This window comes from Lepus europaeus, chromosome 10 (assembly GCF_033115175.1).
Source record: "Lepus europaeus isolate LE1 chromosome 10, mLepTim1.pri, whole genome shotgun sequence".
NCBI classification, from domain to species: domain Eukaryota; kingdom Metazoa; phylum Chordata; class Mammalia; order Lagomorpha; family Leporidae; genus Lepus; species Lepus europaeus.
In genome coordinates this window covers 124,753,561-124,768,478 of record NC_084836.1, presented here as the reverse complement: position 1 = coordinate 124,768,478, position 14,918 = coordinate 124,753,561, and the positions used below count along the sequence as shown (strand labels likewise).

General features: G+C 67.8%; 1 protein-coding gene across 1 annotated transcript; it reads left to right on the top strand.

Moving 5' to 3' along the window:
- The first annotated feature begins 3,113 nt into the window (after positions 1-3,113).
- On the top strand, positions 3,114-7,261 carry LOC133768217 (basic proline-rich protein-like). The gene is made up of 4 exons (XM_062202586.1): positions 3,114-3,239; positions 4,362-4,487; positions 5,518-5,727; positions 6,257-7,261. Exons 1-4 carry the CDS (start codon positions 3,114-3,116, stop codon positions 7,076-7,078), a joined length of 1,284 nt encoding a protein of 427 aa, XP_062058570.1. The 3' UTR covers positions 7,079-7,261.
- The last annotated feature ends 7,657 nt before the right edge of the window (positions 7,262-14,918 follow it).

Genomic DNA, 14,918 nt, shown 5'->3' with positions numbered 1-14,918 from the left:
CGAGCCCAGAACACGCCCCCCCTCTGCCACACAGGGCTCATCCTGCTGCGTGCTGGCCAGGAGTGCGAGGGGCATGAGGGGTCGCCCGTCCCCAGGGTGCCCGTACCCCCAACATCTCAGCTGCCTGCAGAGGAAAGACCCTGCCCCTGTAGCCGCAGGAGACCCTGTCCCCAGGGCTGTGCCCCACCCCACCCCAGAGGGTCTCCCTCAGCCAAGCCTGGCTTCACCCGAGGGCGCTGGGAGCTTGGAGACCCCGGGAATCCGATTTCACAGCAGAGGAGGCCACACTTCAGCACCGCCACAGCCCCCCCCCTGCCTTTATCCTTGGCGACCCACCCTCACCCCCATCTCACCCCGGGCACTCCCAGCTGCCCCGCCCAGCCGCTGTCTGTCCCTGTTTGTCCGCTGTCTGCCCCTGTGCGTACTGCTTCAGCGGCCTGGGCTGTGTTCTCCCTTGGCGTCCGTGGCTCTGTGTCCTGGCCAGGTGTCTCCCAGGTCCCACCCTCAGAGACCCGCAGCAGACTGCCAGCTCGTGCCCCAGGACCACCCCAGACCACGTCACCGTCAACAGGGCGTCCTCCTCGGACTGGCCCCGGCTCCCTCCCGGGAGTCCCTGCCTCGCTCAGGGCCCCGAGTTCCAACAGACTCTTGCCGGGGGCTCCGGAGACTGCTGCGAACCACCCGGAGCCGCGCACTTCCCCAAGGCTCGCGGCCCCCACGCCGGTGCCCACCACGGTCCTGACGGTCTGCTGGCCTCTGGCCACACTCGCCCAGGCCCAGTGTGCACACAGCAGCCAAGCCTGCCGGTGGCTGCCCGAGTGTCCCCGGGCAAGGACCGCACCTCAGGCCCGTGGACAAGGCCGTGCCTCACCCTGGCCTTCCCACGCCTGCCACGAGGCGGCCTCCGCCCACCCTCCCTCCCTCGAGGCTGTCCCGCCCCACCCAGCCCAGGCCCCGACACGGGCCCAGGGCCGCCCTCGAGTGTTTGTGTAGGATATCAGCCCCCGGCGGCTCCTGGCCGTGCCCGGCTGACGCAGACTGGCACCCCTTCGGCACCTAATAAATAATGAGCCACCCACCAGACGGCAGACCGGGCCTGCGCTTCTGCCCGCGCCCTCAGTCCACGCACCACGTGGTGCCCACGCCCGGGCTCCTCCCTGGGACGCCCCGCGCCCCCTCAGGCCGTGCCCCACCTAAGGGTCTCCGGCGGGACTGGGCCAGGCCGGCCGCCGCCCCCCCGCCCCAGCGTCTCCCTCGGCGCCGGCTGGCTGGGGCTGCCTGGCTCCGCTTTGTCTTCCTCTGCCTCCTGCCGCCCCAGGAACTGCACGTATGGCAAAAGCGACGCTGTAACTGCCCGGAGACAAACCTGGAGGGATGGAGTCCGCTCAGGGCCGCGTGAGCAACGCCACGGCCACTTCCCGTTCCCTGCCTTTTCTCCGGGCGGGTCTGGGCCCGTGACGTCCGTTCTCACGCTGGCGGCCGCGGCCACGGCCACGGTGCTGTGGGGCCGCGTGGCCGGCTCCCTTGTTCCATGCATTTGCCCTTTAGTGGATCGGGGACGTTCTCCGAAGCAGCGGCAAAGCTGTAGCAGCAGGGAGTGGGCGAGGGACCTGGCACAGCCTCCGGGAGCCACCGGCATCGCCGCCGAAAGGTGAAAACACGCGGGTGCCCGGCCCCGTGGGCTCAGACAGCGGGCGTGGGGGGCAGGGCGGGCAGGGCGAGGCGTTCAGGAGGGGCGGCGTCCTCCTGCGGACGTACAGGGAGCCTGGGCTGGGCGGGTCGCCGGGGTCTGCACACGGGGGCGGGGGCGGAGACTGGACGGGGGAGTCCCAGCGGGCCCCAGGGGGAGGACGCTGAGGAGGCGGACGCCATCTGCGCAGCGCTGGACAAGAGGGTGGATGAGAGGAAGTTAGATGGGCGGAGTCCGAGTGGTTTACGAGGAAACTTTGATTGGGCACACACAGTGGGCGTGAACCTCTCCCTCTCCCGTGTAGCTGATGCTTTAAAAGAGGCTCACTGCGCAATAATAATTCAGTGGCTGTTTGACTCGGCTCCTCGCTGCCTCTGTCTCCGGATCGGCGAGCGGCGCACTTACCCTTCCTCGGGCCCAGTCCACCCTCACCCGGGTGAACTAAGACCCTGCAGATGATGGTGGTGGTGGTGGTGAAGATGGTGATGGTGATGATGATGATAGTGGTGGTGACCAGGGTGATGGTGATGGTGATGGTGATGTTGATGGTGGTGATGATAGCTATCACCATGACGATTATCTGTGGAGTCTTCCTCGTGCTGGCCCGCACACGCTCACTAGCTCCCTTCCCTGGAGCCACTTTCTGGGCCCGGTGAGGATCCTGCCTGGCGGCTTCTGCTCGGCCTGCGGCAGCGGGGGCCACATGACCCTGGTCCGGGCCGCGTTAGCTTTTGCAAGAACGGATGAAACTGAAACCTTTACTTGGAAATCTTTACTTGGCAGCCTTTACTGTGAAATCTTTACTTCTGTGGATAAAGTGAACTGGAAGCGAATCTGACCGGAGAACGGGAGAGGAGGAGGAGGCTGGGCAGCCTCCGTGCTCCTAGAGCCTTGCTTACCACATTCGTGCTCCTGAAATAAAAGATGTTTTTGGAAAAAAAAAAGAGAGAGAGAGAATGGATGAAAACACGGGGGATTCCGCTGGGCCTGGCAGCTCCGCCAGTTCCTCCAGCTGGGAGCGGGAGCCGGGAGGAGTCCAGGCACCAAGAGCTCGAGAAGCCTCGCCTCGAAGGAGGTCTCCGGGCCTGGGTTCCCAGCAAGAGAGCAAAGGTGGGGGCCCACCCGCGCTTCATTCATCGCTGCAGAGAGGCGGGCGGGGCTCGGCGGCCGCCCAGGGCCCTGGCCTCACCTCCTGTGGCCAATGGCGGCGCGGTCCGGGCAGAGCCCGCCCCGGTGACGGCTGAGCGCGCGCGCGCGGGGGCGGGGCGGGGCGGGGCGGGCGCGGCCGAGGGCACCCGCGGGAGGCGCGAAGGCGCGGGGCGGCGGCGCGACCGCATCTCCGGAGCCGGCGGGGCCCGCGCTCTCCGCCGCTGGTTCCCTGCCCAGGCCCCGGGGCGCCGCGTCGGCTGCTGCCGTGAGGTCGATGAGGTCGTCGCCCCGAGCCGGGGGCGAGGAGTCGCGGGCGGGTGGGGCGGTCCCGCCGGGTGCCCTCCGGGAAGGCCTGCGCCGGGTCCGGGAAGCCGGGAGTGGCCGCCGGGATGGCTCCCAGGTCCAGCCCAGGGTCGGGTCAGGGACGAGCCCGGGGCTCGCGGGGAGGCTGCGTCCTTGGCTGGGGCGGCCGGGGCCCAGCTGTGGCTTTTTTTTTTTTTTTTTTTTTTTTTTTGCCGTAGAACGCCTTGTGCCGCGGAGGTCCCGGACGCGCGGCCCCCGACACGTTCCCTGCTCGGTCCCTCCGAGCCTCAGCCTTCTCACCCTAAAATGGGGGTGCCGGGAGCCTCCGCAGAGGGCTGTGGACCCGCTCCGGGGAGCGCAGGTGTTGGGGCCGAGTGGTAGCGGCTTTTCCCTTTCGTGGCGGTGACTACGTTTAAGGGAAGTTCACCCTAGTCAGGCGTGGATGTGTGATCTCCCGCCAGGGCGGCGGGGCGCAGGCGGGGGCCTGGCCTCTTCCTGGGGGGGAGGGGCGCGCGGGGAAGAGGAGGGCGTCCTTCCTCCCCGCAGGGGGCGGGCTGAGGGGGCTCGCGTCGCCCGAGTGACAGCCGAGCAGCAGCATCCTCGGGGCTCCCCTTCGGCGGTGGCTGGCGTTATGGAGTGCACAGCTGTGTCCACTGCAGGAGGGCAGCCCCGCGAACCTTCATGCTTCCCGGGGACCCCCACCCGCAGGCGCCCTGGAGGTCTCAGCGGAGGACCCCGGTGCAACCCTGCAGAACTCAGGCCTCGGGGGACCCCGGGCGCCGCTGTGAGTCCTGAGACCCCGGCCCAGGCCGCACCCTGTGTGCAGCTTGCATGCGGCTTCGGGGGACCAGGGATCTGGGGTGCGGTAGGGGCCCCGCTCCAGGACGGGACCGGCTGGCGCCCCCGGCTTGCTGCGCGGGGCCCGGGAGGGCGGGGGCGGGGCGCAGCGAAGCCTGATTCTGCGCCCTGGAACATTCTGGTAATTAAAATGAAATGAAAGGAAGAAGCCAGGCCAGGTTCCCCTTCGGTCCTGCGGGTGCCGGGCCGCGCGCTGCCCCCACTCCCCACCCCGGGCGCGGAAGGGAAATTCCCGCGCTCTGACGTCATCTAGAGGTCGGACTCGGGGAAGCTGCGCGGCCACACCCCTGCCTGCCGGCTACCAGCTTCCCTGCCCTGCCGCTGGCCCTGCCGCTGCGCACTGCGCGCGGTTTGTCCCCAGAGCGGAGAAGGAGCAGGGGACGGAGGCTCTGCAGGAAGTGGCCCGGCCCTGGGCACCGCTTCTGGGGATCTAGGCGAGGGTGAAGCGGCACCACGGCTGGCCTCAGCCGGGCCCCGGGAGCTGCAGGTCTGTTCCTGTGCCATCCTGTTGCAGCCTCTGTCGGCGCATTTGCCTGGTATTAACGGAAGCACTGGACACTGCTCTGTGCCTGCTCCTCCAGCGTTGACAATGGTCATTTCCACCTAACCGACCCCGAGCCTTGGAAATGATGCAAAAGTTAGGGCGGGCAGTGTGGTCCAGTGAGCTAACTTGCCACTTAAGGCTCCTGCGTCCCATATCCGAGTGGCTGCTCCACCTCCCATCCTGCTCCCAGCCAACGCCCGGGCAGGCAGCAAATGATGACCCAAGTGCTTGGGCCCCGCCACCCACGTGGGAGACAAGGACGGAGTTCCAGGCTCCTGGCTGTGGCCTGGCTGGGAATGAAGCAGCTAACAGAACTGCTCGCGCTCGCTCTCTCTGCCTTTCAAGTAAATGAAAATAAAAAAATTTAGAGAAAACAAGTTAGGAGCCAATTCGCAGGCAGTGGAGAATTTTTAACAATCTTCTTAAAGCTATGATTCCACCATTTTGCATCAGAGAAAGGATTCTGCTGAGGAGGGAGGGGGGTCTCGGTCACGGAGCGTGGGTGGGGGGCTTCGCTCTGTCCAGTGCCATGTTCGGGTGAGGAATCACGGCCAGGGTCAGCCCCGATGTGCAAAGACAGCAGGCGGTCGGAGTGATCTTAGGGGAAACACCCAGCCCACGGTCCTCCAAGCTTGTGCGGGGCGGACCTCATGGGCGTGGATCGTCAGGCGGGGAGGCTGTGGGCTGCGGGAGCCCCTGGGAGCCATGGCCGCCTTGAGCCTCAGTTGCCTGCTGGGTGCCCAGCGAGTCCCCACGTGAGTGGTCACCTCGTGAGGACTGAGGCTTGGCCACCCTGGGCCCGTTCTGCAGGAATGCTCACCGATGGGCCCTGGTGACGGCTCTGGGCAGCAGGCGTCCCCGTGTCCTCACTGTGTCTTGGGGCCACGGCACCTAGGGCATTGTCTCAGCTCAGCCTTGTCTTCCAGAGAATTGCCTCCCGACGGCAGGGGACGTGGCTGTCAGCTGATCTCAGCGTCCACAGTCAACGGCAGAATGTGCTGAGCCCCCTGGCCGCGTGCAGAGCCCCTGGCCGCGTGCAGAGCCCTCTGGCCATGCGCAGAGGCCCTGGCCGTGTGCCGAGCCCCCTGGCTGTGTGCAGAGCCCCTGGCCGCGTGAAGAGCCCCCTGGCTGTGTCCTCAGGCCAACACAGTCGAGCTGCTGGAGAACAGCGTGGGGAATCCAGGTGACAGAACCCTGCCGGCCCCGGCCTGCTCTCTGGGCAGTACCTGCTGCCCGCAGGTCCGGCGACCTTCAGTGTCGGGAGCAGTGCCGTTTGCTGGGGGTTGGCACGCTGCCGCGAGTGTGCAGGCGTGAACGGCCGTCTCACCCCAGGTTGTACAAGGCCTCCCGAGACCCCTGCGCCCGAGGCCTCCGCAAGCGCCAGCAGGCGAGCTGGGCGCCTCCCCCTGGGGGACTGGAGCTTCCATTGTCGCCGCCCCGTGGCTTCTTGAGGGCCTGATGTTCTGTTTAACCCCAGGCGGGCGGACGTCCTCAGGGGATTTACTGAACCTCTGGGCTTCTTGAGCCCTGGGGGTGGTTCCATCTGCAGGCAGGAGTGGCTCTGGCTCTGCCAGGCCCCAGGGTGTCCGGTCTGTGGCCAGCATGGGCCCTCTGGCTGCTGCCACCTGCCCAGCCCCTCCCCGCCGCCCTCCTCTAGCTGGGGCCCGGGCCAGGCCCCGCGCTGTGGCGCCATGGCTGCCTCACTCCCCCAGATCCTCCCAGATGGTCCCGGGTGCACCAGCAGAGCTGAGCAGCTGAGGCCACTTCCGCCTGAGCACTCCCAGGTCTGGGCCCCCACCTGGCTTTATCCTTGGCGACCCACCCTCACCCCCATCTCACCCCGGGCACTCCCAGCTGCCCCGCCCAGCCGCTGTCTGTCCCTGTTTGTCCGCTGTCTGCCCCTGTGCGTACTGCTTCAGCGGCCTGGGCTGTGTTCTCCCTTGGCGTCCGTGGCTCTGTGTCCTGGCCAGGTGTCTCCCAGGTCCCACCCTCAGAGACCCGCAGCAGACTGCCAGCTCGTGCCCCAGGACCACCCCAGACCACGTCACCGTCAACAGGGCGTCCTCCTCGGACTGGCCCCGGCTCCCTCCCGGGAGTCCCTGCCTCGCTCAGGGCCCCGAGTTCCAACAGACTCTTGCCGGGGGCTCCGGAGACTGCTGCACTTCCCCAAGGCTCGCGGCCCCCACGCCGGTGCCCACCACGGTCCTGACGGTCTGCTGGCCTCTGGCCACACTCGCCCAGGCCCAGTGTGCACACAGCAGCCAAGCCTGCCGGTGGCTGCCCGAGTGTCCCCGGGCAAGGACCGCACCTCAGGCCCGTGGACAAGGCCGTGCCTCACCCTGGCCTTCCCACGCCTGCCACGAGGCGGCCTCCGCCCACCCTCCCTCCCTCGAGGCTGTCCCGCCCCACCCAGCCCAGGCCCCGACACGGGCCCAGGGCCGCCCTCGAGTGTTTGTGTAGGATATCAGCCCCCGGCGGCTCCTGGCCGTGCCCGGCTGACGCAGACTGGCACCCCTTCGGCACCTAATAAATAATGAGCCACCCACCAGACGGCAGACCGGGCCTGCGCTTCTGCCCGCGCCCTCAGTCCACGCACCACGTGGTGCCCACGCCCGGGCTCCTCCCTGGGACGCCCCGCGCCCCCTCAGGCCGTGCCCCACCTAAGGGTCTCCGGCGGGACTGGGCCAGGCCGGCCGCCGCCCCCCCGCCCCAGCGTCTCCCTCGGCGCCGGCTGGCTGGGGCTGCCTGGCTCCGCTTTGTCTTCCTCTGCCTCCTGCCGCCCCAGGAACTGCACGTATGGCAAAAGCGACGCTGTAACTGCCCGGAGACAAACCTGGAGGGATGGAGTCCGCTCAGGGCCGCGTGAGCAACGCCACGGCCACTTCCCGTTCCCTGCCTTTTCTCCGGGCGGGTCTGGGCCCGTGACGTCCGTTCTCACGCTGGCGGCCGCGGCCACGGCCACGGTGCTGTGGGGCCGCGTGGCCGGCTCCCTTGTTCCATGCATTTGCCCTTTAGTGGCTCGGGGACGTTCTCCGAAGCAGCGGCAAAGCTGTAGCAGCAGGGAGTGGGCGAGGGACCTGGCACAGCCTCCGGGAGCCACCGGCATCGCCGCCGAAAGGTGAAAACACGCGGGTGCCCGGCCCCGTGGGCTCAGACAGCGGGCGTGGGGGGCAGGGCGGGCAGGGCGAGGCGTTCAGGAGGGGCGGCGTCCTCCTGCGGACGTACAGGGAGCCTGGGCTGGGCGGGTCGCGGGGGTCTGCACACGGGGGCGGGGGCGGAGACTGGACGGGGGAGTCCCAGCGGGCCCCAGGGGGAGGACGCTGAGGAGGCGGACGCCATCTGCGCAGCGCTGGACAAGAGGGTGGATGAGAGGAAGTTAGATGGGCGGAGTCCGAGTGGTTTACGAGGAAACTTTGATTGGGCACACACAGTGGGCGTGAACCTCTCCCTCTCCCGTGTAGCTGATGCTTTAAAAGAGGCTCACTGCGCAATAATAATTCAGTGGCTGTTTGACTCGGCTCCTCGCTGCCTCTGTCTCCGGATCGGCGAGCGGCGCACTTACCCTTCCTCGGGCCCAGTCCACCCTCACCCGGGTGAACTAAGACCCTGCAGATGATGGTGGTGGTGGTGGTGAAGATGGTGATGGTGATGATGATGATAGTGGTGGTGACCAGGGTGATGGTGATGGTGATGGTGATGTTGATGGTGGTGATGATAGCTATCACCATGACGATTATCTGTGGAGTCTTCCTCGTGCTGGCCCGCACACGCTCACTAGCTCCCTTCCCTGGAGCCACTTTCTGGGCCCGGTGAGGATCCTGCCTGGCGGCTTCTGCTCGGCCTGCGGCAGCGGGGGCCACATGACCCTGGTCCGGGCCGCGTTAGCTTTTGCAAGAACGGATGAAACTGAAACCTTTACTTGGAAATCTTTACTTGGCAGCCTTTACTGTGAAATCTTTACTTCTGTGGATAAAGTGAACTGGAAGCGAATCTGACCGGAGAACGGGAGAGGAGGAGGAGGCTGGGCAGCCTCCGTGCTCCTAGAGCCTTGCTTACCACATTCGTGCTCCTGAAATAAAAGATGTTTTTGGAAAAAAAAAAGAGAGAGAGAGAATGGATGAAAACACGGGGGATTCCGCTGGGCCTGGCAGCTCCGCCAGTTCCTCCAGCTGGGAGCGGGAGCCGGGAGGAGTCCAGGCACCAAGAGCTCGAGAAGCCTCGCCTCGAAGGAGGTCTCCGGGCCTGGGTTCCCAGCAAGAGAGCAAAGGTGGGGGCCCACCCGCGCTTCATTCATCGCTGCAGAGAGGCGGGCGGGGCTCGGCGGCCGCCCAGGGCCCTGGCCTCACCTCCTGTGGCCAATGGCGGCGCGGTCCGGGCAGAGCCCGCCCCGGTGACGGCTGAGCGCGCGCGCGCGGGGGCGGGGCGGGGCGGGGCGGGCGCGGCCGAGGGCACCCGCGGGAGGCGCGAAGGCGCGGGGCGGCGGCGCGACCGCATCTCCGGAGCCGGCGGGGCCCGCGCTCTCCGCCGCTGGTTCCCTGCCCAGGCCCCGGGGCGCCGCGTCGGCTGCTGCCGTGAGGTCGATGAGGTCGTCGCCCCGAGCCGGGGGCGAGGAGTCGCGGGCGGGTGGGGCGGTCCCGCCGGGTGCCCTCCGGGAAGGCCTGCGCCGGGTCCGGGAAGCCGGGAGTGGCCGCCGGGATGGCTCCCAGGTCCAGCCCAGGGTCGGGTCAGGGACGAGCCCGGGGCTCGCGGGGAGGCTGCGTCCTTGGCTGGGGCGGCCGGGGCCCAGCTGTGGCTTTTTTTTTTTGTTTTGTTTTTTTTTGTTTGCCGTAGAACGCCTTGTGCCGCGGAGGTCCCGGACGCGCGGCCCCCGACACGTTCCCTGCTCGGTCCCTCCGAGCCTCAGCCTTCTCACCCTAAAATGGGGGTGCCGGGAGCCTCCGCAGAGGGCTGTGGACCCGCTCCGGGGAGCGCAGGTGTTGGGGCCGAGTGGTAGCGGCTTTTCCCTTTCGTGGCGGTGACTACGTTTAAGGGAAGTTCACCCTAGTCAGGCGTGGATGTGTGATCTCCCGCCAGGGCGGCGGGGCGCAGGCGGGGGCCTGGCCTCTTCCTGGGGGGGAGGGGCGCGCGGGGAAGAGGAGGGCGTCCTTCCTCCCCGCAGGGGGCGGGCTGAGGGGGCTCGCGTCGCCCGAGTGACAGCCGAGCAGCAGCATCCTCGGGGCTCCCCTTCGGCGGTGGCTGGCGTTATGGAGTGCACAGCTGTGTCCACTGCAGGAGGGCAGCCCCGCGAACCTTCATGCTTCCCGGGGACCCCCACCCGCAGGCGCCCTGGAGGTCTCAGCGGAGGACCCCGGTGCAACCCTGCAGAACTCAGGCCTCGGGGGACCCCGGGCGCCGCTGTGAGTCCTGAGACCCCGGCCCAGGCCGCACCCTGTGTGCAGCTTGCATGCGGCTTCGGGGGACCAGGGATCTGGGGTGCGGTAGGGGCCCCGCTCCAGGACGGGACCGGCTGGCGCCCCCGGCTTGCTGCGCGGGGCCCGGGAGGGCGGGGGCGGGGCGCAGCGAAGCCTGATTCTGCGCCCTGGAACATTCTGGTAATTACAATAAAATGAAAGGAAGAAGCCAGGCCAGGTTCCCCTTCGGTCCTGCGGGTGCCGGGCCGCGCGCTGCCCCCACTCCCCACCCCGGGCGCGGAAGGGAAATTCCCGCGCTCTGACGTCATCTAGAGGTCGGACTCGGGGAAGCTGCGCGGCCACACCCCTGCCTGCCGGCTACCAGCTTCCCTGCCCTGCCGCTGGCCCTGCCGCTGCGCACTGCGCGCGGTTTGTCCCCAGAGCGGAGAAGGAGCAGGGGACGGAGGCTCTGCAGGAAGTGGCCCGGCCCTGGGCACCGCTTCTGGGGATCTAGGCGAGGGTGAAGCGGCACCACGGCTGGCCTCAGCCGGGCCCCGGGAGCTGCCGGTCTGTTCCTGTGCCATCCTGTTGCAGCCTCTGTCGGCGCATTTGCCTGGTATTAACGGAAGCACTGGACACTGCTCTGTGCCTGCTCCTCCAGCGTTGACAATGGTCATTTCCACCTAACCGACCCCGAGCCTTGGAAATGATGCAAAAGTTAGGGCGGGCAGTGTGGTCCAGTGAGCTAACTTGCCACTTAAGGCTCCTGCGTCCCATATCCGAGTGGCTGCTCCACCTCCCATCCTGCTCCCAGCCAACGCCCGGGCAGGCAGCAAATGATGACCCAAGTGCTTGGGCCCCGCCACCCACGTGGGAGACAAGGACGGAGTTCCAGGCTCCTGGCTGTGGCCTGGCTGGGAATGAAGCAGCTAACAGAACTGCTCGCGCTCGCTCTCTCTGCCTTTCAAGTAAATGAAAATAAAAAAATTTAGAGAAAACAAGTTAGGAGCCAATTCGCAGGCAGTGGAGAATTTTTAACAATCTTCTTAAAGCTATGATTCCACCATTTTGCATCAGAGAAAGGATTCTGCTGAGGAGGGAGGGGGGTCTCGGTCACGGAGCGTGGGTGGGGGGCTTCGCTCTGTCCAGTGCCATGTTCGGGTGAGGAATCACGGCCAGGGTCAGCCCCGATGTGCAAAGACAGCAGGCGGTCGGAGTGATCTTAGGGGAAACACCCAGCCCACGGTCCTCCAAGCTTGTGCGGGGCGGACCTCATGGGCGTGGATCGTCAGGCGGGGAGGCTGTGGGCTGCGGGAGCCCCTGGGAGCCATGGCCGCCTTGAGCCTCAGTTGCCTGCTGGGTGCCCAGCGAGTCCCCACGTGAGTGGTCACCTCGTGAGGACTGAGGCTTGGCCACCCTGGGCCCGTTCTGCAGGAATGCTCACCGATGGGCCCTGGTGACGGCTCTGGGCAGCAGGCGTCCCCGTGTCCTCACTGTGTCTTGGGGCCACGGCACCTAGGGCATTGTCTCAGCTCAGCCTTGTCTTCCAGAGAATTGCCTCCCGACGGCAGGGGACGTGGCTGTCAGCTGATCTCAGCGTCCACAGTCAACGGCAGAATGTGCTGAGCCCCCTGGCCGCGTGCAGAGCCCCTGGCCGCGTGCAGAGCCCTCTGGCCATGCGCAGAGGCCCTGGCCGTGTGCCGAGCCCCCTGGCTGTGTGCAGAGCCCCTGGCCGCGTGAAGAGCCCCCTGGCTGTGTCCTCAGGCCAACACAGTCGAGCTGCTGGAGAACAGCGTGGGGAATCCAGGTGACAGAACCCTGCCGGCCCCGGCCTGCTCTCTGGGCAGTACCTGCTGCCCGCAGGTCCGGCGACCTTCAGTGTCGGGAGCAGTGCCGTTTGCTGGGGGTTGGCACGCTGCCGCGAGTGTGCAGGCGTGAACGGCCGTCTCACCCCAGGTTGTACAAGGCCTCCCGAGACCCCTGCGCCCGAGGCCTCCGCAAGCGCCAGCAGGCGAGCTGGGCGCCTCCCCCTGGGGGACTGGAGCTTCCATTGTCGCCGCCCCGTGGCTTCTTGAGGGCCTGATGTTCTGTTTAACCCCAGGCGGGCGGACGTCCTCAGGGGATTTACTGAACCTCTGGGCTTCTTGAGCCCTGGGGGTGGTTCCATCTGCAGGCAGGAGTGGCTCTGGCTCTGCCAGGCCCCAGGGTGTCCGGTCTGTGGCCAGCATGGGCCCTCTGGCTGCTGCCACCTGCCCAGCCCCTCCCCGCCGCCCTCCTCTAGCTGGGGCCCGGGCCAGGCCCCGCGCTGTGGCGCCATGGCTGCCTCACTCCCCCAGATCCTCCCAGATGGTCCCGGGTGCACCAGCAGAGCTGAGCAGCTGAGGCCACTTCCGCCTGAGCACTCCCAGGTCTGGGCCCCCACCTGGCTTTATCCTTGGCGACCCACCCTCACCCCCATCTCACCCCGGGCACTCCCAGCTGCCCCGCCCAGCCGCTGTCTGTCCCTGTTTGTCCGCTGTCTGCCCCTGTGCGTACTGCTTCAGCGGCCTGGGCTGTGTTCTCCCTTGGCGTCCGTGGCTCTGTGTCCTGGCCAGGTGTCTCCCAGGTCCCACCCTCAGAGACCCGCAGCAGACTGCCAGCTCGCGCCCCAGGACCACCCCAGACCACGTCACCGTCAACAGGGCGTCCTCCTCGGACTGGCCCCGGCTCCCTCCCGGGAGTCCCTGCCTCGCTCAGGGCCCCGAGTTCCAACAGACTCTTGCCGGGGGCTCCGGAGACTGCTGCGAACCACCCGGAGCCGCGCACTTCCCCAAGGCTCGCGGCCCCCACGCCGGTGCCCACCACGGTCCTGACGGTCTGCTGGCCTCTGGCCACACTCGCCCAGGCCCAGTGTGCACACAGCAGCCAAGCCTGCCGGTGGCTGCCCGAGTGTCCCCGGGCAAGGACCGCACCTCAGGCCCGTGGACAAGGCCGTGCCTCACCCTGGCCTTCCCACGCCTGCCACGAGGCGGCCTCCGCCCACCCTCCCTCCCTCGAGGCTGTCCCGCCCCACCCAGCCCAGGCCCCGACACGGGCCCAGGGCCGCCCTCGAGTGTTTGTGTAGGATATCAGCCCCCGGCGGCTCCTGGCCGTGCCCGGCTGACGCAGACTGGCACCCCTTCGGCACCTAATAAATAATGAGCCACCCACCAGACGGCAGACCGGGCCTGCGCTTCTGCCCGCGCCCTCAGTCCACGCACCACGTGGTGCCCACGCCCGGGCTCCTCCCTGGGACGCCCCGCGCCCCCTCAGGCCGTGCCCCACCTAAGGGTCTCCGGCGGGACTGGGCCAGGCCGGCCGCCGCCCCCCCGCCCCAGCGTCTCCCTCGGCGCCGGCTGGCTGGGGCTGCCTGGCTCCGCTTTGTCTTCCTCTGCCTCCTGCCGCCCCAGGAACTGCACGTATGGCAAAAGCGACGCTGTAACTGCCCGGAGACAAACCTGGAGGGATGGAGTCCGCTCAGGGCCGCGTGAGCAACGCCACGGCCACTTCCCGTTCCCTGCCTTTTCTCCGGGCGGGTCTGGGCCCGTGACGTCCGTTCTCACGCTGGCGGCCGCGGCCACGGCCACGGTGCTGTGGGGCCGCGTGGCCGGCTCCCTTGTTCCATGCATTTGCCCTTTAGTGGCTCGGGGACGTTCTCCGAAGCAGCGGCAAAGCTGTAGCAGCAGGGAGTGGGCGAGGGACCTGGCACAGCCTCCGGGAGCCACCGGCATCGCCGCCGAAAGGTGAAAACACGCGGGTGCCCGGCCCCGTGGGCTCAGACAGCGGGCGTGGGGGGCAGGGCGGGCAGGGCGAGGCGTTCAGGAGGGGCGGCGTCCTCCTGCGGACGTACAGGGAGCCTGGGCTGGGCGGGTCGCCGGGGTCTGCACACGGGGGCGGGGGCGGAGACTGGACGGGGGAGTCCCAGCGGGCCCCAGGGGGAGGACGCTGAGGAGGCGGACGCCATCTGCGCAGCGCTGGACAAGAGGGTGGATGAGAGGAAGTTAGATGGGCGGAGTCCGAGTGGTTTACGAGGAAACTTTGATTGGGCACACACAGTGGGCGTGAACCTCTCCCTCTCCCGTGTAGCTGATGCTTTAAAAGAGGCTCACTGCGCAATAATAATTCAGTGGCTGTTTGACTCGGCTCCTCGCTGCCTCTGTCTCCGGATCGGCGAGCGGCGCACTTACCCTTCCTCGGGCCCAGTCCACCCTCACCCGGGTGAACTAAGACCCTGCAGATGATGGTGGTGGTGGTGGTGAAGATGGTGATGGTGATGATGATGATAGTGGTGGTGACCAGGGTGATGGTGATGGTGATGGTGATGTTGATGGTGGTGATGATAGCTATCACCATGACGATTATCTGTGGAGTCTTCCTCGTGCTGGCCCGCACACGCTCACTAGCTCCCTTCCCTGGAGCCACTTTCTGGGCCCGGTGAGGATCCTGCCTGGCGGCTTCTGCTCGGCCTGCGGCAGCGGGGGCCACATGACCCTGGTCCGGGCCGCGTTAGCTTTTGCAAGAACGGATGAAACTGAAACCTTTACTTGGAAAGGTTACTGGGAGGCGGGGCCGTGGGGCTGGGGCGGCCGGGGTCCTCCCTGGGAGGCGGGGCCGTGGGGCTGGGTCGTCCCTGGGAGGCGGGGCCGTGGGGCTGGGGCGGCCGGGGTCCTCCCTGGGAGGCGGGGCCGTGGGGCTGGGGCGGCCGGGGTCCTCCCTGGGAGGCGGGGCCGTGGGGCTGGGGCGGCCGGGGTCCTCCCTGGGAGGCGGGGCCGTGGGGCTGGGTCGTCCCTGGGAGGCGGGGCCGTGGGGCTGGGGCGGCTGGGGTCGTCCCTGGGAGGCGGGGCCGTGGGGCTGGGGCGGCTGGGGTCGTCCCTGGGAGGCGGGGCCGTGGGGCTGGGGCGGCCCGGGTCGTCCCTGGGAGGCGGGGCCGTGGGGCTGGGGCGGCCGGGGTCCTCCCTGGGAGGCG

Excerpts from the sequence above, each read along its gene's own strand:
- LOC133768217 (XM_062202586.1), top strand. The coding sequence starts at position 3,114 with ATGAGGTCGTCGCCCCGAGCCGGGGGCGAGGAGTCGCGGGCGGGTGGG. Across the intron at positions 3,240-4,361 it reads GCCGCCGGGATGGCTCCCAG|AGCGGAGAAGGAGCAGGGGA; the intron begins GTCCAGCCCAGG and ends GTTTGTCCCCAG. Across the intron at positions 4,488-5,517 it reads CCGGGCCCCGGGAGCTGCAG|CGTCCACAGTCAACGGCAGA; the intron begins GTCTGTTCCTGT and ends AGCTGATCTCAG.